Source organism: Lepidochelys kempii, chromosome 24, assembly GCF_965140285.1.
Source record: "Lepidochelys kempii isolate rLepKem1 chromosome 24, rLepKem1.hap1, whole genome shotgun sequence".
NCBI classification, from domain to species: domain Eukaryota; kingdom Metazoa; phylum Chordata; order Testudines; family Cheloniidae; genus Lepidochelys; species Lepidochelys kempii.
The window spans coordinates 10,197,083-10,220,714 of NC_136403.1; the positions used below are offsets into that span (position 1 = coordinate 10,197,083).

The window sequence follows — 23,632 nt, forward strand, 5'->3', positions numbered from 1 at the left end:
AGGTATAACACCCCAGTAACATGTTTCAGGGCTGCAGGTTCAAGCTGGGGCAGTGGGTGGCTGGGAGCAGGAATTAATTTCTGGTTCTAGGAGCGGAGCCCTAGAGCACCACTGGACATGGCAATAACACGGGTCAACACCTGCTTGTGCCTCAGTTTCCCCATATTTCCAATCATAGTCCAACCCCTACTAAATCATCCCAGCCAGGGCTTTGTCAAGCCAGGCCTTAAAAACCTCTAAGGATGGAGATTCCACCACCTCCCTAGGCAACCCATTCCAGTGCTTCCCCACCCTCCTAGTGAAATAGTGTTTCTTAATATCCAACCTAAACCTCCCCCACTGCAACTTGAGACCATTGCTCCTTGTTCTGTCATCTGCCACCTCTGAGAACAGCTGAGCTCCATCCTCTTTGGAACCCCCCTTCAGGCAGTTGAGGGCTGCTCTCACTTCTCTTCTGCAAACTAAACAAGCCCATTTTCCTCAGCCTCTCCTCATAAGTCATGTGCCCCAGCTCCCAGGCTAAATTCACTGACAGGGTAAAGCACCCAGCCCTGCCACTGCAGAGGGGTGGGGAAGAAGCCAGGAAGGTAGGAACGGCAGAAGCTACGTGCCAGACCCAACAACCCGCCCCCCTCCCCCCCCACAGGCTGGTGGCCCCTAGGTAAGGTAAGGGGAGGAGCGTGTCTGAAGTGCAAGCAGCAGCTGGCTGAGCCCCAAACACTTGCCCAACCTGCATCGAGCCTGCCCCCTGGTAGAGGGGGGAACTGAGGCCGGAGAGAGGGGAGGGGACTTGGGCGAGATAGGAGTGAACAGGGCCAGCCAGGGTGGTACAAGAGACGCCGAGAGGGGGCTGGGGGAATGGCTGACATTTGGGCACTGAAGAGCAGAGAGGTTTTGAGGGGCAGACCATATATTACCCCTGTCTGCATGCAGCATAGGAGCCAGGAGCCCCATTCCCTGTCAGTGCTAGTGAAGTGTCAAGGGAAGTGGGGACTAGCCTAGGAAAGGGGGTTTCAGGCTGTGAGAACAGAGGGGGGTAGGGTCTACTGCCAACCCCAGGAGCCTTTTGCCTGAGAGCAGGGCAGGGTCATGGACAGCTGGAGAGGCGTAGGGGAGAGAAAGAGAAGAGAGTGCAGGGGGATATGGAGCCTGCTTTGTGGGGCACTGGGTAGGTTACCAGTCAGGGACACAGGAACCTTGGGGGCTATTTCTGCCTCCCCATGGTCCCCTGCCCTCACACATTATAAAAGCAGAAAATGGTGAGACAGCAGGGAAGCCCTAGGACCTGTGGAGAGGAGGTTGCCCACACTGGAGATGCGTAGTGCTTTCAGAGGGACTGGCAAATGCAGGGCAGAAGGAAAAAGGTGCCCTCTTTCCCTGCCCCCATGCCAGCAGGTAAACAGAGACTCTGCCCCTGCAGGAGCGGACAAAGCCCTTTATCTGGCAGGCAGGTGTAGAGCCTGGCAAAGCCAGAAGGAGGGGAAGGGAAGTGACAGGGGCAGGAAGCCCAAGGTAGAGTCTGCCCACACCCCGGTGCACCAGGTGTCCAAAAAAGAAATACGAACACCCAGAGCTCTGCCCGCTGGTCAGGGCCAGGAGAGAACCAAGTAGCACACAGTAGCTGGGTTGGAAGGATCCATTGCTCTGGTGGAGGAGAGCAGAAGGTGCGTCTACCACCCAAGAGAGCACCAAGCTCCCAGGGGCCGGTCTGTGCGTACAGACATGCGACTAAGAGGACGTAGGGCAGCTGGGTGCCTAGAAGCACCTCCCGGACGCTGAAGCCGCATGGCTGCTCTGCTCCCAGCCTGGTGGGGAACTGGCCTTAGGGGGACACTGCTCTCCAAGCGGCTACAAGACAAGTAGAGGCACAGGGCAGGGGCCCAGCGCTGCACAATGGGCCAATCCTGCTCCAGCTAAGACCACAACATCGACCTCAACAGGAGAGCACAGCCTGCTCTGAAACCAAGAGCGGCAGCCATGGAAAAGCTCCAAGCTGCTGAGTCTAGTGTGGTGTGGAAGAGACGCTCACAGACAGACAGTCCCCGTCCCCCCACCACTGCAGCTCAGGCCCCTCTGGCTCTCGCTCAATTTTTTATTGCATTTATATATAATATATATTTAAACTTTTACAATAATTTTAACTTGATAACATCCAAGTTCAGTTTGGTTCGTTTGGTGTTTAATATATATAAAATTAGGCCTCTAAACAGTGATGGGGAACCTCCTGGCCACAGCTCCCAAAACAATAGATTTTCTTAAAAGTAACAGAAAATTAAAGGACCTTCCTTTACTCCCCTCTCCACTAAGAGGCTGATCCTACCACCCTTCCTCTGGCAAATAACTCCCCTCCACTGGAATCTTACCAGGGTAAGGACAGCAAGATCTGGGCCCTAGCTATCTATTTATTTGTCAAGAGGGTCTGGAGAAGGGGTCAAAACCAAGTGCAAATCACTGATATGTACAAACTAGGCAAGCATCTCTTTGCAAACACCCCTGTGCTGGGGCAGGAAGTAGGCATGACAACAGGTTCTGCATGAGTGATCCAAAACACAAGCTCTGTGGAGACGTTCTAGATCAGATATTCCTTTCATAGGAACCACTGGGGTGGGGGAGAACCCAACACAGAAAGGGAGGAAAGTCCCCAGTTTGAGAGAAGCAGAGTCAAAGATCTCTCAGGTGGGGGAAAATCCAAACCAAGAGAAGCACGAGACCGTGCCCCTCAAAGCACAAGCTTGCAGAATGCCTCTCAGGCCCACACCAACAGCTTGAGAGGAAGGGAAAAAAAAGAAAAACAACTCAATGCAGGCTCAAGAGAAGCTCTTGAGAAGAGGCATGCATGGAAGCCAAGCGCACCCTCCTCCGGAAAAATCTTCTAGTACCAAAAGAACACAGGCCTCTCCACAGGCCCCCTTCCTCCAGGCAGTTCCACATGGGGAGACCAGGGGCTAATGCTCTGTCTCTCACTTGCTCTGACACTCCGCCCCCTCCCCTTCCTGGCAAGGGCTCCTAAAGCCCCTAAAGCAAAGGCAAGTCCAAAGTGCAATCTTGCTGAGCTGGTCACCCCAGGGACCATGGGGGGGAGGAGGAGTTGGGGGTTCCTTAACATTCCAATAAAAAGCTGAAAGTGTTTGTTAGTAGAGATTTTTTTTTTTTTGTCTCCTCCCTTCACCCCATCCTTCCAAGGGGTTCTCTGTCCTCGGTGGCCTCATGAAGGCATGCACTGCACCCGATCTGGACCCTCCTCTTCATCGTCCGAGGTGTCAGAGGAGCTGGGGGACTCATCCGAGTCACCGTCTGTTGCTCCGGGTTCTCTTCGGCGCTGTCAAGAACAAACAGGATGTCAGCCCCGCCCCTTCAACCAGGCCCCGCCCCTTCAGTCTAGAGCTCGGATCCCTTTGCAAACAGCAAGTCCTGCAGCAACTCCTACAGAGGGCAGCCCAAAGTGTAAACAAGCCAAGGAGGAGATGAGTGGGGGAAAGGTTTGCAGGGGAGATGAGTGACAGGAGGCTGTCCCAGCTGTCTGGCCCTTCCCATCCTCAGACAGTTAATGGCTGAGCCAGGAACAGAACCTAGGAGTCCCAGCCCTATGCGCTAGGCACTAGCTTACACTACCTTCCAAGAGAAAGGGCATCCACCTGTTACACGCTGGGAAACTCAGACCCAGTCTCCTGGGAACAGAATCCCCGTTAGTGTTGGTCAAGGACACCCCAGAAAGCCAAGGGGTGCAGGAGGGGCACAGGCAAGTGGGACAGACACCTACCCTGTGATGACGTCTCTGTCGGAGATGGTGCATGAGGAACCACAGCATGTGGCTGTCAAACAGGTCAGTGTGATGCAAGCTGTCCTCGTCTCGCTCCCGCTTGTTCTTCTTGATCACCTAGAAACAAGAGCACCAGAGAGTGACAAGACAGCAGCTGCAGTGCAGAGATGTCACTGCCTGCCATCGCTCTGACACCAGATCAAGCCTGTTTATTCTGCGACAGAGTTCGACCCACCAAGAGAACATCAGGAGTCATCAGCTTGAGCAATGTGATCCAGAAAAACAACGCCAGGGAAGGAGAGCAGCCAGCAGCCTCTGTCCTTTGGGTGCCACCTAAGCTGCGGCTGGGATCCAAGTAGGCAGTGCCTTATGGCTGGGACTCTCCCTCCCTGGCGGAGGATGCTATCCACGTGCAGCTCCTAGGTTGCTGCTAGGAGAGCAGCACCAGCTGGACAGAGGACTCCACTTCCAAACTCGACTCATAAAGCTTGGCTGGGAGGCAAGAGAAGTGCAGCTATCCCGGGACAATTCCTTTCCTAGCTCCTTTCTCCAGCCCCCTCCCAGCAGAGTATAAGGGCAGCAAGGCAAGAACAACTGAAAAGCAAAAGCAGTCTGGCCCGAGCAGACATGGCCCTGATATTATCACAGTGCTCTCCAGTCAGAGCTCCTGAAGCCCTTCACAGCATTAGACCAACGACACACAAGGAGCTCCACCTTGGTGTTGTCAGCAGCACAGGGCAGGTTAGATTGGCAGTGAAAACACACCACTGGAGACGTAGGGAATAGAACGGAGCTCGTCTGATATGCATAGTCCAGGAGCTCAGCTCAAAGATGGGATCTGTGACCAAACGTGGTCAGGCCCTTTGGTTCTACCTGTCCCCTAAGCGACTGCACTTCCCACAGTGAAGCCCCCACAATACATGTATGCTGAAGAGCGCCAAAGCCACTCAGGCCATCTCAGCAGTTTTGGGAGATCTCCCATCCAAACACTGCCCAGGTGCTGCTGCCTGCTGGTACCTGACTTGGTAGCTACTTAGCTGTCGCCCTCAATACTGACTAAAGGGACTGAGAGCTCCTAATGTAACAGGTGCCAGGGGCAGATGGTGATTTGGAAAGCAAAGGAATCACTTAAGAGATTACAAAAGTGACAGGGGATGGATCACTTGATGATTACTTGTTCTGTTCATTCCCTCTGGGGCACCTGGCTTTGACCACTATTGGAAGACTGGATACTGGGCTAGATGGACCATTAGTCTGACCCAGTAGGGCCGTTCTTATGACAAGTCATCCCAAGAGCCAGGCAAGCAGCACACTGGCACCCAGAGGCATAGACAGCACTAGTTAGCGCCAGCTCTCACCTCCTTCAGTCCGGTGAGCTCAGTGGGCGCCTCCGCGGTCGGTGCCCAGATCTTGACATCATGATCCAGCCCGCTGGTGGCTAGGACAGGGAGGTGAGGGTGAGGCTCCAGGCAGTTTACCTGCAATGGAAACAGTCTTGCAGTGAGAGCAGGCTCACGGGAAAGAGTCAGTGAAGGCAGCCCGGCAGACCCGTGAAGCACAGGACGGAGGCAGATGTCTAGGCGCAGATCAGCCCAGCACACTCTATATTAGAGCCCCCGGGTCTACTCTTGGCCCTGCCACTGGCTCAGTGATGGTGGGCAAATCACTTCCACTCTGACTTGGTTTCCCGATCTGTTAGCTGGGGACAGCACCGCTCAACACTCTGCAGTACGTAAAGCGCTTTGAGATCTACAGATAAGCTGCTAAGTATTTTGCACAGTTCTGAGTACACTCTTCAGCAGAATGAGCCCCACAGTTACAATCTAAGGTCTAGATTCTACTCCCACCTATGCTACAATCCTGCCCCATGACCCTGGCCAAGCCACCTGACCTCTGTGCCTCAGTTTCTCCATCTGTCCTACCTCAGAGCAGCATGAAGCTTGAGCCATTAATGGTTTATAGAGTGCTGAAGACAAGGAAACTGCCTGAGTTCTCAGCCCTACACAGGCATAACCAAGTTATTCACTCGCAGCAGCGTAGAGCTGTAGATGGCTGACTCACAGGTTTGGTGCGCTGTACCAAGGCTGTGTCACCGCACTTGATTAGCAATAAAGAGGTGCTGAAACAAATGCCTCTGATGTGGGAAGCAGCAAAAGGCTGCTCTGACTTTCTGCTGGGATTAGTCAAGTGCCATCGTGAACATTATTTCTTGCATGACACCATGGAAGAGGGGCCCTCAGAGGAAGCAGCCACCACTTGTGGATCTGTTTGTTTCAGACCCATTCCGGGGGGGAAGTCTGTAGTCTAGTTTCTCCTAGAGCTGCTCTAGCTGAGTGTAATGAACTCACACTTCCAGACAGTGCACCCAAAAAAAGGGTAAGCAGCAGACAGAACCAAGAGTGAGCTCAAGGGGAGTTAACGCTCGCCAATTAAGTTATACCCAAACCGTTTGCTACATCTTAAATAATTCATAAGATGACTGAATTCAGACAAGCAGGCATCCAAGGTCACATGTTCCGTGAGTCTAATGTGGTGACAAAGGAAGGGAAAGCTAAAACCCAGAGGAGAATATTCAACACGCCAGTGAATTAGCTCAAGAACAGGGGAGGCGAAGTACACATTGAATAGCACATTGAAGTGTAAAAGGCAAAAGCTTAATAGTTTCATGAAAGTTGCTTGGAAACGAGTCTTCAGTCCAGATCCCTGGATTCAAAATTAGGTTATATGGAGATAGCAAAACACATCTGCTTATTAGATAGTTCGTTTAACCCTAAGTATTAAATACAGAGTATGTCCAACACTAACTAAAAAGTGGAACCAGCATTTTAGTCTAGATGGAGAGATGTAGCGATAACACCTCATTCAGTGTAAGTGACAGATGGGTCTCTCAGGGCAGGTCTTCACTACCCCGGGATCGGTGGGTAGTGATCCATTTATCGGGTCTAGACGAGACCTGATAAATCAATCCCTGAACGCGCTCCCTGTCGACTCCAGAACTCCAGCTCGCGAGAGGCGCGGAAGTGGAGTCGACGGGGGAGCAGCAGCAGTCAACTTGCCGCCATCCTTACAGGCGGGTAAGTCAATCTTAGATATGCCGACTTCAGCTACGCTATTCGCATAGCTGAAGTTGCGTATCTTAGTTCGACCCCCCCACCCCAATGTAGACCAGGGCTCACTAGACCAGACAGGCCCTGCTTGTCCACAGATTAGTGTTGCTAGCTGGGATATTGGAAAAAGCTGAGGTGTACAAGGCAAGGGCTAGAAGAAAGAAAGGCAAAGCTCATCTACAATAGGATTTGCTTTACCCAAGAGCCTCATTCGGATTCAGAATCCACTACACACCCACTTAACACATGCCTGCATGAGTACAGGATGCATGGTGGCTCTAACACAATACAATCCACATCCAGCCTGTTCACCGGGAACCTGCCACTGCACACGGTCAAGTGGTGAAAGCAACAACCAAGGCTCTACTTTCTAAACAAGTAAAAGCTAGTTTTAACAACATGCACCTCCCGAGATCTCCGAGTGCAATACTGAGCTGGTATTGACCAGGAAGAACTAGAAATGGACACCTGCACATTCACTACAAGGGGTGATCTCTGAAATTCATTCACAGTCATCCCATTGAAAACACACGTTTTGTGTTTCAGTGAAATCAGACACCTGAAGTAGGCCTTTACAGGTAGGAAAAAGCACCTCTTATTTTACATCACTCCTATGATTTACTGCATCTGTAATTACAGCGCTAGTAATTTATTACACCAGTAATAAAACACCTGACATGAACAAGCCAGTTTTATCAGTGACAGACTTTTTGATTAAGCTTCCGTGATAAGTCAGAGAGCATTCCAAACACAGTCAGGATTCAATGTTTCTATGAGTATTTCATACACGGTTCAATGCACAGTATCTTCCCGACAGCAAAATGTACTGTTCCAAAGAACAGTGTTCACAGGGAGTGGAAGAAGGTCCATCACTTGGGACGCATAATACAAACTTAGAGAATGCAAGATAAAGTGCCTTGTAGGGAATAATCCTGTGCAGACTGAGGAGAAATGAGCTTGCCCTCCACCCCATCCACCCATCGCCAATGGGTGTGATTCAACTGCATGGCCTTGCCCTACATGGGTTCTGTACCTTCTCCAGCATCCCACAGGTCAACACTTAGGACATGGGAACTCGGCAATGAACCTGAAGTGACTGGCTCAGCTAGTGCACATGAAAATACTTGGTTATAGCACATACAGAGGGCCCTGACAAGTCGCTTTTCCCTCTCTTGTGCATTTTGAGAACCAGTGAGGAGCAAAGAATTTATTGTTTGGGATACACAGTGCTGGAGGCCCAGTCAGACACATAAAACAGAGGCCTGGCAATTAACCATAAACCCTGAAACGCATCCCAGCTACGTAGATGGCTAAGCCATCCAGAAGATAAGGCTAGAGAGATCAGTTTTCAAAACCCTGGCATTTGCACTTACTTCCAAGAATGCCCATAAGCAGGAATGATTGAGGGAGGGAAGAACAATGAACAAGAGAGCTAAAGGGAAAGCAAGACGCACTCCTGTCTCCCACAGCTAGCTGCCGCTCCAATGTCACAGCACCATTCGCTAGCTGACTGGATTCCCAGCCAATAAACCCCATCTGTAGCAAAGCAAGTGTCTGAGGCCAATACAAAGAAATATGGCAGGTGTGTGGCACTGAGAAAGCGGACCACGAAAACGAGTTTAACTATAACCCACTGTATTGCTCAGTTACCCCTGGAGGTCTGGCTTTAATTCAATATACTACTTGTGGACACTGCCAAACAGAGTGAGCTGTTCTGATCAGCTCCTGGTAATAAACTCCTACAACACCCCACCTCCCTCATCGCACTTCACAATGTAATGGCATGACGTCACCTCCCTCCTATGGAAAGCCAATTTAAAAAACAAACAAACAAAATCTTTGCCAAGGACTACAGCTGAACTCTGACGTGGGACCCAAGGAAACAACTGGAAGCCAGGATACCAGTTCCCCTCATAATACTGAGGCCTTCTCACTCAGCACAAGCTTGAGCCATCCAAAGGCTCTAGACTGAACAGGTTCTCAGGACAAGGCAGGCAGCCTAGTGCAGAGGCAAAAATCATGGAGCTGGGAATCTGGCTGCCTGGGTTCTAGGCTTGGTTCTGGCACTTACTGACTGTGGGACCCTGGACAAGTCACTTTTCCTCTCCTTTGTAAAATGGGGATAACATATACCTCAAAAGAGACCTTGGGAGATACGGTTAACATGCACAGTTGTGAGGAAAGGTGCTATCTACTGCAAAGCATCCATAACCTATGAAGGTTGGGTGTGTACTTTCGGGCTTTTAGCCTCCAGTTCGGAACCGTTGCTGGGTGTCCTCACAGCCCGATGGCTGTTATCCTCTAGTGCCGTTACGATGTAATCTACTCACAAATCTCCCTTTCAGAGGAGAGGTATTGCCCAACAGTGTATCTGCTCAGCACCAGTTCTCATTGCCATTATAATCCAGCCCTGCAACAGCAGGAAATTAGCATCTCTCTTGGCTCTGGATGGGAGCCTATGCAGTGTCCTAGGCCAGGCTTGAGTAGAAGCCAGGATCAGATCCCCATGGAATTTCAGGGAGAATAAAGAATGCAGGAAGCAGGAGACCCCTAGTACCACCAGAACTACATCTCTGTGCCATCTGACCCTGCGTGGTGCTGTCACATCTTAGGCTCACTGTGAGGATACAGTAGGAAAACAGGTTTCAGAGTAGCAGCCATGTTAGTTTGTATCTGCAAAAAGAAAAGGACGACTTGTGGCACCTTAGAGACTAACACGTTTATTAGAGCATAAGCTTTCGTGAGCTACAGCTCATTTCATCGGATGCATACAGTGGAAAATACAGTGGGGAGATTTATATACACAGAGAACATGAAACAATGGGTGTTACCATACACACTGTAACGAGAGTGATCAGGTAAGGTGAGCTATTACCAGCAGGAGAGCAGGGGAAAAAACCTTTTGTAGTGATAATCAAGGTGGGCCATTTCCAGCACTTGACAAGAACATCTGAGAAACAGTGCGGCGGGGGAATAAACATGGGGAAATAGTTTTACTTTGTGTAATGACCCATCTACTCCCAGTCTTTATTCAAGCCTAAGTTAATTGTATCCAGTTTGCAAATTAATTCCAATTCAGCAGTCTCTCGCTGGAGTCTGTTTTTGAAGTAGGAAAACAAACACTCCTCAGCTTTCATATTGCTACCACCAGATGCAGCTCCCAGCACAGTACAAGATCAGTGGTACTGGAGACCACATGGGCCTGAGCAGCACTGGGTTGGAACTGGACAGCCATGAAATCGGTCTCCTGGTGCTAACAGGGTCAGTGCACCAGAACACACTGCTGAATGGATGAGGGGGTGTTACACAGGCAAAGGGAGGTGGTAAATAGCAGCCCAGGAAGCTACAGCTGGTAAGGGCAGCGAAGTAGCCAGGAGGGTAAGCTGTGGCACAGAAGCTCATGGGAAGGGCAGCAATTGCCTTGTTAAAAGAGCTGCTTTTGGAGGTTCTAGTTATATGGGGTCTTTTGTGTGGAAAGTTGCCAGGACACTAATCAAGCCTCAGCAGCCTGCGAGGCGGATAATGTCTGACTCATCCAAGTGGATACAGCAAAATCTGTGACAGAGCTGAAAACAGGACCCAGCCCCCACTACCAACTCCCTTCCTACCCACCAGGAATATCCAGAAACTCAAACACTAAACAGCAGCAAATTAGTGCTCCCATTGAGATGGCCACACTGGATTCTGCTCTTCAGTGCTAGGTTCGGCTGCTTGGGCTCAGAGCTGAAGGGGGAAGAAGCACGTAGACCACCAGTTACCACATCATGGGGTGAACACACTCTCCAGTGTTAAGCCCAAGAGGCCAGTTACGGCAGCCCGCCTAATACTTTGTCCAAAAGCTACACAGGCTAGAGTGAAGAGAAAAGGGTTTGGGACCCCAGGACTGGTCCTGCCTCCACCCCCTTCTCTAAGGATTATGATGGCAGCTGCACAGCCCTTCAAGGGTATATTCACATCATGAGGGTGTTTATACTGAAGCCACCACCTGTGACAATCTGGTCACCTGTCCTTGTAGCCAAAACAGGGAAGAGTTTCTCTGACATGGGTAAAAACGACCAATGAAACCTTGTGAAAGGGCCAGTCTCACATCCAGTGTGGCAAGCCAGCACTACTTTGATGGGTCTTGCGCTCTCTCTTCTTGGGGAGGGTTCAGGGCACCATTTCTTGCCCCTGAACTGAGGTATTAACTGCCCCACTAGTGTCCTAGAAGAGGGGAGTAGAAAGAGAGGGACCCAGGCCTGCCCTCTACTCTGGGTCCCAGCCCAGGGGCCCTAGGGATGGCAGTAAACTGCTTGACCTAGCAGTTCCTTCCCCTGGACTACTTCCCCCTCCTGCCCTTCAGCTTGTGGGGCTTCCTGCTCTCCCTCTGCACAAACCAGGCATCCCTTTACCTAGGGTCTTGGTCTTCTTAGCCCACTGCAGTACTTCTCCAAACTCTCCTCTGCTTCCCTCCATACTGCTCTCTACTCCAACACCAATCCACTCTGATTCAACTCCTTCCCTTGTCTGACTGAAGCAGGTTTTATCAGGTGACTGGCTTTAGGTGCTTTAATCTATAGCAAACTTTATTCCCTCTACAGGGAATAGGGCTCCCTTCTAACACTCTCCTGCTGCCCTCTGGCCATGCTGTATCACTTATTTCCCCCCCTCCCCCGCACCCTCCCTGTTCAACACCATGGGGTTGGGCTACTTGGGACGCGAGGCAGTGCTGTCGTGATAGGCCATCAGCGTTGCCGTATTGGCTTCCAGCCCTATGCTGTACCTGGAAATGGAAGGGCTGCAGGGATAGGAACCACCTAGTCACTCTTGCGTACTTCTCCTTGTTTCTGTGCATCCACTGGAGTGGGTCATGGTCTGTCACGAGGGTAAGCCACCGCCCCAGTAGGTAGTAGCGGAGAGTCTCCACAGCCCATTTTACCGCGAGACACTCCTTTTCAACAATGGCACACTTTTGTTCCTTGGGGAGGAGTTTCCGGCTGAGGTACAAGATCAAGTGTTGCTCCTCCCCTACCATCTGCGAAAGGATGGCTCCTAGCCCTACCTCCGAGGCATCTGTTTGTAGGATGAATTCCTTCTCGAAGTCTGGGGCTATGAGCACTGGATGGCAGCAGAGGGCGGTCCTTAAATCTGCAAATACTCATCAGTCCACTTTACTATCTCGGGGCCTTGAGCCTTTAACAAATCCATCAATGGCCCTGCTCTTCTGGCGAAATGAGAGATTAATCTCCGATCATATCCTACTATCCCTAGAAATGCTCTGACCTGCTTTTTGCAGACTGGTCGAGGCCAACCTTGTACTGCCTCCACTTTGTTCTGTTGGGGTTTCACCAAACTTCTCCTTACTACATACCTCAGGTATCTGGCCTCAGCTAGTCCCATCACGCATTTGAGAAGGTTGGCAGTGAGGCCGGCCTTCCGCAGGACATCTAGCGCCACTTCTACTTTTCCGAGGTGCGTTTCCCAGTCAGGGCTATGGATGACTATGTCGTCTAGACAGGTGGCGGCATACTTGGCATGGGGTTGCAGCAATTTGTCCATAAATCGTTGGATTGTTGCAGGGGCCCCACTAAGTCCGAAAGGGAGGACAGTGTATTGGAACAGGTCATCGGGTGTAGAGAAGGCAGTCTTTTCCTTGGCATTCTCGGCCATGGAAATTTGCCAATATCCTTTGGTCAGGTCTAGAGTGGTTAGGTATCAGGCCTTGCCTAACTGATCAACTAGCTCGTCAATGTGTGGTATCGGATAGGCATCGAATTGGGATACTTCATTCAACTTCCAGAAGTCGCTGCAAAATTTCAGGGTGCCATCAGGCTTGGGGACTAGGACAATAGGGCTGGACCACTGGCTGTGGGATTCTTCAAAAACCCCAAATTCCACCATCTTCTTCACTTCTATCCTAATTACCAGAAGCTGAAAGGCAAGAATTCACTATGGTCTTATCGTCACCCTTACTCCAGGACTGGGTACAATATGATGTTGGACCAGTGTTGTACGGCCCGGCTGTATACAGAACACGTCCTGGTTCCGTTGGATCATATCAATGACCTCTGTTCGTTGTTCTGGAGTTAACTCAGAAGATATCTTCACCTGCCCCTGTGGGTTGTCTGTCTGGGGTGGAGCTCCCAAATGACCAGGCACGTCTCTCAGTCACGCCAGGGCTTCAGTAAATTGATGTGGTAGATTTGCTCGACTTTGGCGAACTGACCTTATAGTCCACCTCCCCAAATGGCTTCCACTATTTCATATGGTCCATGCCAGCTGGCTAGGAGTTTGCTTTCTGCTGTCGGTACTAGTACCATTACCCGTTCCCCCAGCTGAAATCTGCGTACTTTTGCCCAACAGTTGTAATATGTCCGCTGGGCCTCTTGTGCTTTTTCCAAATGTTCTCATACTATAGGGGTTACTCGAGTTATTCGCTCTCTCATCTGTGTCACATGCTCAATGACATTCTTTCCTGGGTTGGGTTGTTCTTCCCAATCTTCCCTGGCAATATCTAATATTCCACGTGGGTGGCGTCCGTATAGTAGTTCAAAGGGAGAGAAACCAGTGGATGCCTGGGGGGGGACTTCCCATATAGCAAACATTAGATACAGCAAAAGGGCATTCTAGTCTTTTCCGTCCTGTGCTACCACCTTCCGGATCATACTTTTAAGGGTACGGTTAAACCGCTCAACCAGTCCATCTGTTTGTGGATGGTAGACTGAGGTCCATATGGCCTGGATGTGGAGTAGGGTACATAAGTCTTTCATTAATTTTGACATGAACGGGGTTCCTTGGTCTGTCAGGATCTCCTTAGGGATGCCCACTCTGGCAAAAACCTGGAGTAGTTCTTTTGCTATTGCCTTGGACGTGGGGTTTCTTAAAGGAATGGCTTCTGGATACCGCGTGGCGTAGTCAAGGATGACTAGTACGTTTTGGTGGCCCCGTGCCGATCTTTCCAGTGGGCCCACTATGTCCATTGCTATCCTCTCGAAACGGACTTCAATAATAGGCAAAGGTACTAATGGGACCTGCAAGTGAGGTCGGGGGCTACGCAACTGGCATTCAGGGCAGGAGGTACAATAGCACTGGACCTCTGCACGTATTCCTGGCCAATAAAACCTTCCTAGGACTCTATCCAGTGTCTTGTCTACTCCTAGATGTCCCCCAAATAGATGGCTGTGAGCTAACTCTAGCACTGCCCTTGTATGTTTCTGTGGGACTAAGAGTTGCTCTACTACTTCCCCTCGTATTTGCGCTATCCTGTACAACAGATCACGTTTGAGCACATAATATGGCCTTGGGCCTTTGGTCTTTCCTTCCACAGGTACGCCATTTACTTCTACTACCTCGTCCCTCACATTTGCATATAGCGAGTCATTGGCTTGGTCCTGCCTGAAATTCTCACGTGTGGTACCAATCTGACCTAATTCCAGAGGGTCTGTTTCTACTCCACCCCCTAGGTTGCCCCTACCTGGGCTAGGAACTGCCTTGGAGTCCTCAGTGGCCTGAATCATCTCCTGGCCTCCTGAACGTGTTCTCCCTTGTTGGTAGGTGGTTTTCTGGTTCTCTGCTAGAATCCTGGTCCCTAATCTTTTATCTGTCGTCCTTTCCTGCCTAGACTTTCAGGGTTTTCCAGGGGATGAATAACTCTGGGGCAAATTTGGCAAACATCAGGGTGAGGCTATCTGTAGGTGCCTCCGTCTTAGCCCGGGGCTTGCTACCCTCCCCTGGCTCTACTGGGGGGAGTAAGCTCTCAAACCTGGGGAAGCCCCTACCAATTAAGACAGGGTAGGGGAGCCTGGGGACCACCCCTGCAGTCACCCTGGTAGTATTCTCCGGGATCTCAATCTGTACTGGGATTGTGGGGCAGAAATTTACGGTGCCATGAACACACGTTACCCGTGTTTTTGGCCCGGGTTAGTTGATCTTGCCCCCACCAACTTCCGAGACCAGCGTGACAGCACTCCCGGAATCTACTAATGCTATGGTCTCAACAATAATTCATTTTTACTGATCTTGTATACCCATGCGAGGTCACTGCGACCCCTACCAGGCCAATTAGGCCACATTGCTCCCTGTGATCCCCAGATTACATTGCATAGGCTCTTCTCCGTTGGGGCACTGGGCTGCTATATGCCTCAATTCCCCACACTCGTAATACCGCCCCCTTATTTCAGTTGCCACCCTCTGCCTGGGGCTATTTGGCTGGCTCCCCCAGTCCTCTCTTCCCAAACTCCCAGGTCCCTTCTTGGCCTTGGGCCGTTCCTCGGTGTCGTTCCTCCCAGTGATGGTTCTCCTGGAGCTCTCGACAGTCCGGGGCTTTGGGTTTGGGACTGGCTTCCTGGTTTGCTGTGTCTCACCCCCTGGGGTCTGGAACAGTTCACGGGCTGCCAACTGTCTTTCCATGAGGGAGACCAACTCAAAGGTGGAGGGGTCATTCTGGCCAACCCAAGCCCAGAGGCCTGGTGGTAGCCCCCTCATATCCTGGTCCAGTACCAGGAGCTCCATCATCTTCTCAGAGCTGAGGGCCTCAGGACGCAGCCATTTCAGGTCAGGTGGATCAGGTCAAACAATTGAGATCGGGGTGTCTTGTCCCCCATATACTGCCACTCATGGAGCCTCTGGGCTCGCAATACCTTCGTTACTCCGGATCTGACCAGGATCTCTGCCTTCAGCTGGGGGTAATCTGCTGCAGTCTCTGCAGCCATATCATAGACCACCTTCTGGGCCTCCCCACACAGGAACAGGGTGAGGATACCAGACCACTGATCTCGGGGCCAGGCCTCCCGCAGGGCTGCTCTTTCAAAAGCCAGGAGGTATGTCTCCACAGCATCCTCCTGTGTCATTTTCTGTAGGCAGTGGCTGGCTCGTATGGTCTGGGTCCCGTCGCAGTTGTGGTTCAGCTCCATAAGGGCCTTCATCTGGTTCATCAGCTCTTGCAGCAGGGCTCGGTCCCGGGCAGCCTGACTCAGACGAGTAGTCTCCTGCTGCATCCGAGTCGCCTCCTGTTGGGCAGTTGCTTGAACCCGGGTAGCCTCCTGCTGGGCTGCGGTGGCTTGTATTAGGTCCTTGACCACATCGTCCATCTTAGGGACGGGAGGGTTTTGGCTAACCCTGGCTTAAGTCGCCAGCGTGTAGATCCCACTCCTGACACCACATGTGGCAAATTGCCGGTACTACTTTGATGGGTCTTGCGCTCTCTCTTCTTGGGGAGGGTTCAGGGCACCATTTCTTGCCCCTGAACTGGGGTATTAACTGTCCTAGAGGAGGAGAGTGGAGAGGGAAGGACCCAGGCCTGCCCTCTACTCTGGGTCCCAGCCCAGGGGCATTAGGAATAGCGGTAAAGCGCTTGAACTAGCAGTTCCTTCCCCTGGACTACTTTCCTCTCCTGCCCTTCAGCTTGTGGGGCTTCCTGCCCTCCTTCTGCACAAACCAGGCATCCCTTTACCTAGGGTCTTGGTCTTCTTAGCCCACCGCAGCACTTCTCCAAACTCTCCTCTGCTTCCCTCCAAACTGTTCCAACACCAATCCACTCCTGCTTCAACTTCTTCCCTTATCTGATTGAAGCAGGGGGGTTTTTATCAGGTGACTGGCTTCAGATGCTTTAATTTATAGCAAAACCTTTCTTCCCTCTGCAGGGAATAAGGCTCCCTTCTAACACTCTCCTGCTGCCCTCTGGCCAGGTACAGAGTGCAAATGTAAAACTGGTGCCTGGACCGTTCTAACACTGTCTGAAACAGCTAAAGCCACCCTCCCCATGCAGCTGCACAGCCTGATCAGCGATAGCCACACCTTACCTGAAACACACTGGATGGGACACTATGAAAAGTTCAGGACAACATGCTTTTGTTGGCAGGCCGATGGGTGGCTGTTGTATTGTCACCCACTGGGCACTGCAGGACTGGCAAGTGATTCATCAGCAACTTACCGGTGTCCGATTGTGTGCCAACAGTGGGCATCTTACCATCACTGCAGTGTATGGTCCCACAAACTCCCAGGCCAACAATGCGTGAAATACAAGTTTTAGTCTGAGAAGAGACTTCGTCATGACTTCAGCGCACAGCTAGGAAGGAATGACAAAGGCAAGTATGCTCAGGAAGTTTGGTATTGGGCAGAAGACCAGGAACAGGCAGTGATGCTGGAATCTGCAGCTGCCAATGATAGTGGGATCTCTCATTTGCTCTTCTGTCACCCAGCGATTCACAGATTGAGCTACTCCAGCCCAGATGGTTTCATCAGGACTGCTCCCGATCATGTCCACCAACAGTTAACAAGCTCAGTGGTCATGGATGTGCAAGTTTGCAAAGGTGCTGCAACTTTGACACTGACCATTGACTTCTGCTGGCAAAAGTGTGCCTCTGACTTCAAAGACAGCAACAGATAGGCCAAAATTAGTCTGATTCAACTGAAAGCTCTCACTGCAACCAAGCTATCAGATGGCTCTCTGTTCTTAACTGCCTAACGCCAAAGTGTTAGAAACAGAGGTCTCACTCCTTCTGTCTGATAAGGAATGGCATTGTTTCAAGTCATCAGTGCTGACTGCTGCTGCTCAGTGCTTGGGTCTCAGCCCTTCAAACATCATCCCTGGATCCGTGAGGAAATGCTCAAGGCAGCCATAGCTAAGAACAAAAAAAGGCTACAAAAGCAAAGCCGAATGGGTTTGGCTTTTGAATGTCATGTCATTCTGTCAGAAAGATCAGGAGTGCTGGTGGTCAACTCAGGCAGTTTGGAACAAGCTGCCACCATTGTGATATTTTGCAGGAGGTGGCAGCACCGGCTTGTCCAGAAGGATTGGGATGCAAGTATCAGCCCAAGCCTTCAGAAATCAGCTGCTTTGACAGGAAGATCATTTCAAGATACTCCTTGATGAGCGGCTGCCTGCAGCCGCTCTTCAATTTGAAGGGCAGAAAGTTCTGGTAGGGTCTCCATCCTTCAGCCAAGAAAAGATTTGGATCACAGTCCACAGGCTGAAGCGTGGGAAGGGACCAAGTGTTTTCAAGATCATCCCTGAGCTGCAAGAGCATTGTACTGTGGCTGCATAGGCTCTTTGTGATCACCTGGCTGCACTAATATTCCCAACGACTGAAAGGAAAAGAGCAATGAAGTATTAAGCTGTTGCGGACCCAGGGAAATTCTTCACTTCCATGTTAAGGTCTGGAATCAATGGTGCACTTTGTGGCAAAGGCCGGAAAGCTCAGTGTGGCTTTAGACCTGGTGGTTCCACTCTTGACCAGAGATGGCTCAATTTAATAAGCTGTGTGCAGCACTTATTAATAGACCTCCATCAGGCCTCTGATTCTGTGCATTGAGCAAGCGTGTGGGATCTGATGAGGCGTCTGGGCATCCCTGGGAAGACAGAGCCATTAACAGAAGAGCTCTAACACGGAACAGAAAGCTGTGTTTGAGTCAATGGCAGATACACGGCACAGTTCCCTATCTCCATGGGAGTTTGCAAGGCTCGGTTCTTTAACCATTCTTGTTCAATATCAGCATTGATTGGCTGATGGATAAGCTTGAGGAGGCCGCTATTGGTAGCACTGACTGCTCAACGCCATTCTACGTCAAGGTCTTGAATACACTGATGACATTGTCCAGTTGGCTCTGGTGGATCGCTGTAGCTGATGGCTGATCCAATTGGGCAAGCAGCAGCGTGCATTACTCAGGTTATTAATCCAAATAAAACGAAGTCCCTGGCTTTTACCATCAAACAGCATCCAGCTCTAGATTCCAACCAGCTCTAGATTCCAACCAGCTCTAGATTCCAACCAGCTCTGTAGTAAACGGTCCATGGCAACTCTCAGATACGTTGTTAGTGTCAGTTTTGGAGGATGGTGTAAAGATGTGGACACTTGTAGAACAGCAGCTGCTGCCATGTTTTGGGTCTTTCAGAGGCCTCTGTGGGAACGATGCGACACCTAACTTGCCATGAAGCTGTGGATCTACAGAACCACGGTCATATCAACGTAACTGTATGGAAATGAAACGTGTGCTGAGGAAGGGTGAAGAACACCAGGCTGATATTTTCAATTCTTGTCGTTTTTGCAAGCTGCTCCATATTAAAAATGGTAGGACAAGATCAGAAGTGAGGCTATTTAAAGCCAAACACAAACCATCTTCATCAGCACTGGTTCTGTTCCCATGCCTTTCCTTGGTATGGATGTATCAGAATGGAAGATCAACGAATTCCAAAACATGTTTATCATGGAATGCCACTAAAAAGGCCTGCAATCACATGGCACCCACAGTTTTGATGGCACAATAAGCGTGCCAGAGATGGACTCACATGGAATGTCCAGCCAGACCACCGTAAGGACCTAGAGAAGTCGATATAGGTGGTGCTGCCCCATGTATAGCAGTGAAGGCTTGAGGGAGAGTCTCCATATTTGCAAGACAGGAAGCAATAGAGGACTGCCCAGGTCTGTAAGAGTTCCTTAGTGAGAAGCTGCTACATAACTGCAGAGTATTACTATGTGGGTCTCACACCAGCAGCCAAGCAGCGAAGACCATTCCCAACAACCTAGGATAAATTAGGCTGGTGCTCTGTCTTTGCAGTAAAGTTAGGGACAGTCAAAGCAACACTCCAGGGAGAGAAGGTGAAAGATTCCTTGTAATTTACAGCCTCAAAGCTGCCACTTCCACTGAGGATTAGAGGTTCTCAGGACTTTCTGTCCCGCTGGTTAACAAAACACTGACGAGCCTCCCACTGGGTAGGAGCTTGGATCGATTCACTGGCCAAGACAGTGCTAACTGGTAGCAGAGGAAAGACCATTTTTAAACAGAGTTGGTTCAGCATTGGAGCAAATAGTTCAGAGCTCCTGACAGGAGCAGATTAAGGTTCAACATGGACAGACCAATAAAAATCACAGGAGCTTCCAACCACGGTTATGGAGGTTTTAGGGTTTGTTTGGTTTTTGCAGGGCTTGGGGGGTGACCTGCCCACCCTTACTGCTAGAAAGCAACATGGTGTTGCTAGAGGTGTTCTGAGAAAGTATTCTGGGGCCCTGTTCAAAATACAGAACCCACAGAATCCGCTATGCTCTGCTTGATCAGACCAATAAAATTAAGTGCTGATGAAAAGTGATAGATTAAAGCTCCCAGAAAGCAACAGGGAGGGACCTTCTCCTAGGCTAAGTGTCACCCCTAAGACTGGCACTAACTGGCCCTTGTTGCCATTCCTGTTCAAGTACCACTACCAACCTGCTTCCTGCATGTACAATGCAGCAAAATAGATCTAAAGTCGCCAGTAGGAACCCCTGGTTTCCTTAGCCATCAGCAGAAGCCGTATCAGGCTCGAGAGAATCACAAATGGAAGGACTGCAGTAGTGGCAACCCTGCAGGAACAAGCCTGTGTGTTGACTACAGACTCCTTCATAGCTAGGACATCTGGCACTATGCAGCAAGGCACAGTTTGAGCTCCAAAGGCTGGTATCAGCCCTAAATCCCAGAACGCCCAGGCTCAGTCCTCCACTGGAACAGTTATGGCCCCTTCCTACCTCGGCTCTGACTCACAGCAACGACATGCTAATAAACTTGTCTAGTGAGCTGGGACTGAATGACTGAGCCAACGGGGCACAATGTTTATCTGCAACCACAGCAATTTGCTAGGCCCAGGGAACAGGAACTTGTTCATAGCTGCTGCTGCCGCCTTACTCCCTGATGCCACCGTCTCTCCATCTGGCCATGCAATTACAATGTTCATTGCCTGTGGTGAGGTACAGCCAGGATTCCAATGCTCCCTGGAACACTTTTGCTCTGAAAATTGCATGTTTTCTTGAGTGGTTCCCAGTGACCCATGGTTAAACCACGGGATTAATAAGGTCGCTGTAAATGCAGCTCTACCAAACCGCCTCTGAAACAGAACCCACTGACAGAGGAGTTACATAGGTTTTGGGCAGATCTTCGCAGGTTGGCTATTGGGCAATAGGGTGGAGATAGCATTTGAGAAAGTTACTGCTGGTAAACGTCTCATACTCCTGGTTGGCGAAACTGTCCAGGTAAGTCTCTCTAAGCGTAGTTACCTCAATTACTACCAGATACGCAACTTTTAAATATTTCAGATTTTTCCCCATTGATGCAGTTGCATGTCACTCCACTTGACTCCATTCAACATTCGCTCACCGAGCCTCAGGCACGAGCCCCACACAGCTGTCCTTGGGTTGCAAACACCAACAAGCTAGCTAAAATACATCCCTCAAGACAGGAAGCTTGTGTGGGAAATGAAATGGATGACATTTGACTTCACAGGCTGTGGTAAGGGGGGGGTCTAGTGAAGAGGACAATGGACTGGGAGTCAGAAGACCTAGGTTCTATTCCCAGCTCTCTAGCTTGCTGGGTGAACTTAGCTAAGTCACTTCCGCTCTGGACGCTGGTTTCCCTGTCTGTAAAATGGGGACAATGATACTTCTACTTTCTGAAGCACTTTAAGAGCCACAGAGGGAAAGTGTCAAGTGATGAAAACCTAGCTGCAGGGGCGTGTACAATAGGAGGTGGGGCCTTGCTCTTGCATGCGGGGATAAGATTTTGTTTGGAGGACGGGAGGAAAGGTCGGTTAATAACACATTAGTCCAATAGTCAACATTCTGGGCTATGTCAAGCACGTGGGGCAGCAGGTTCTAACCCCCACAGCCAGAACTACTCCATGTCCCTAGAACAGCTTGAGTGCCTGGTTTGAATGGGACCAATTCTTTCACATCCTAGTCCCTAGAGAAAGGAGGAGCAGGAATCAGGGCCAAAGACTTTAAATCATACTATACCAGTGATTTACAAGCTTCAGAGGACTTCTTGACACTGCCACCATGATCAGTTCAGGAGTACCTGTTTGGCCTTTATTGGGAGCATAGGAAGAGAATGAGTCTTTCCCGATCTAGCTGCTCTAATGCATTGTGCCACAATGTAACATCAGTTCGGAAGCAGTGCTGATGGGCTCTTGGGAGAGCTTCTGTCAGATGCTCTGCACGACATGGCCTGGGGGGAGGGAATGCTACTCAGTGATTCACAGGACTCTAGCAAGAGAAAGGGTGATTAGAAGGGCAACAAAAGCGATTAATAGTATGAAACAGCTTCCATATGAGGAGAGATTAAAAAGACTGGGACTGTTCAGACTGGAAAAGAGACGACTGGGGGGGGAGGGGGGAAGAGGACTGAGGGCTAGAACATCGTGAGGAGAAAGTGAATAAGGAAGTGTTATTTACTCCTTCACATAACACAAGAACAAGGGTCACCAAGTGAAATAGGCAGCAGGTTTAAAATATACATAAGTACTTCACACAAACGTACAATCAAGCTGTGGAACTTGTTGCCAGGGGATGTTGTGAAGGCCAAGACTATAACGGAGTTCAAAAAATTAGGCAAGTTCACGGAGGATAAGTCCATCAATAGCAATTAGCCAAGATAATCAGGGATGCAACCCCATGCTCTGAGTGTCTCTAGCCTCAGACTGCCAGTGCTGGGAATGGGCGACAGGGGATTGATCACTTGATTACCTGTTCTGTTCATTCCTTCTGAGGCACATGGCATTGGCCTCTGTTGGAAGACAGGATACGGGGCTAGATGGACCATTAGTCTGCCCAGTATGGCCATTCTTATGTAGAGGGTCAAGAAGCTGCATTTACTGTTAAAATTAGCATTTTTACAAATACCTTAGAGTGCTTCACAGAAGTGGACAAATACCCCATTGCGGGCCCAGTGGCGTGCCTTGTACATCAGTGGCAGAATTAGTTATAAAACCCAAATCTCCTAATTCCCATACGGCCCTCACCAGTAAGAAGAGAATCCATGAATCACAACTCCCAACTCGCTATCTAAAAACTCTATCTAATGCAGTGGGAGCTCAAAGGATTTTGGACAAGAGATGGCTTTGCAGCACGGCTGTGGAGTCTGGCACATACAACAGAAGAGGGCACTCACCACTCCTCCTTTATCACCCTCCATGAACTGCACAATCTGGCAGGATGACTTCTCCCACAGGAAGATGTGTCCACAGTCACTGCCACTCACCACGAACTCACTCTTCGGGCCGTAGAAATTAACACCCTTCACTGAAAGGAGAGAGAGATTGCAAGCAGAGAGCTCAAGGACAGCTCTGAAGTCCACACAGCTCTCCCTGTGAGATTTTGTTTACTTTATACCCAGCTGACAACAAGTTTCCAAGGTTACCAGCACAGATCTGTTCATCCCCCCCACATACACGCTCACGCTGTACAAGCCCAAGAGTTGATTTTAACATGTGAATTTGGTGCTTGTGAAATAAGGGACTAAGAACGAGGCAGTAACAGGCACGGACCTTATTCCTCACGCAGCTCTACTGATGCCCTGCAGTTCAAAACTGCACTATCCACTGAACCTCTTCAGAGTGGAGATTGCAGATTTAGTGATCGTGAAAGATCTCAGTTTAAAAGCCTCAGAGGTTTTTAATGGCATAAGCATCCCTGCCACTTTAGAGGCCAAGGGGTTTGTGCATGCTCATTAGTGAACAATATCAGGGAGGAAGGAGACAGGGGTGCCCATTAATGGCTTGTTCTTACCTGTGGCATTATTGCGATGTCCCTTGTATCTCTTGATGTACTCTGCCCCGTCGCTGTGAGAGGAGTTGAAAAGATAGATGTCTTCATCATTGTAGCTAGCCAAGAGGTCTGCCACAGAACAAGAGACGTGCACACAGGATCATTAGCCTCTGCCTGTGGATTTTAACATGCTAGACAGTCTGCCCTGCAACAAAGGCTAGGACAGGCAAGCGATAGGGCAGCTTATGTCAGCAGACCTCCCAGGACCCCCCAAAGCAGAC

The 23,632-nt window shown here is 50.1% G+C and overlaps 1 protein-coding gene across 3 annotated transcripts in view; it reads right to left on the minus strand.

Annotated features, from left to right (window-relative positions):
• Positions 1–2,078: 2,078 nt before the first annotated feature.
• The window catches only part of DCAF8 (DDB1 and CUL4 associated factor 8), a 71,639-nt gene continuing 50,085 nt past the window's right edge, over positions 2,079–23,632 (minus strand). For 2 of the 3 annotated variants that reach the window (XM_073322950.1, XM_073322949.1), the window contains exons 9-13: positions 23,373–23,480; positions 22,756–22,886; positions 5,119–5,238; positions 3,761–3,877; positions 2,079–3,319 (exon numbers count right to left, since the gene is read on the minus strand). In XM_073322950.1, the coding sequence (XP_073179051.1) occupies positions 3,206–3,319; positions 3,761–3,877; positions 5,119–5,238; positions 22,756–22,886; positions 23,373–23,480 (590 nt within the window). In that variant the 3' untranslated portion in view covers positions 2,079–3,205. Of the gene's footprint in view, positions 3,320–3,760; positions 3,878–5,118; positions 5,239–21,673; positions 21,814–22,755; positions 22,887–23,372; positions 23,481–23,632 lie in introns of those variants that run through there. The other variant, XM_073322951.1, reaches the window with a different exon arrangement.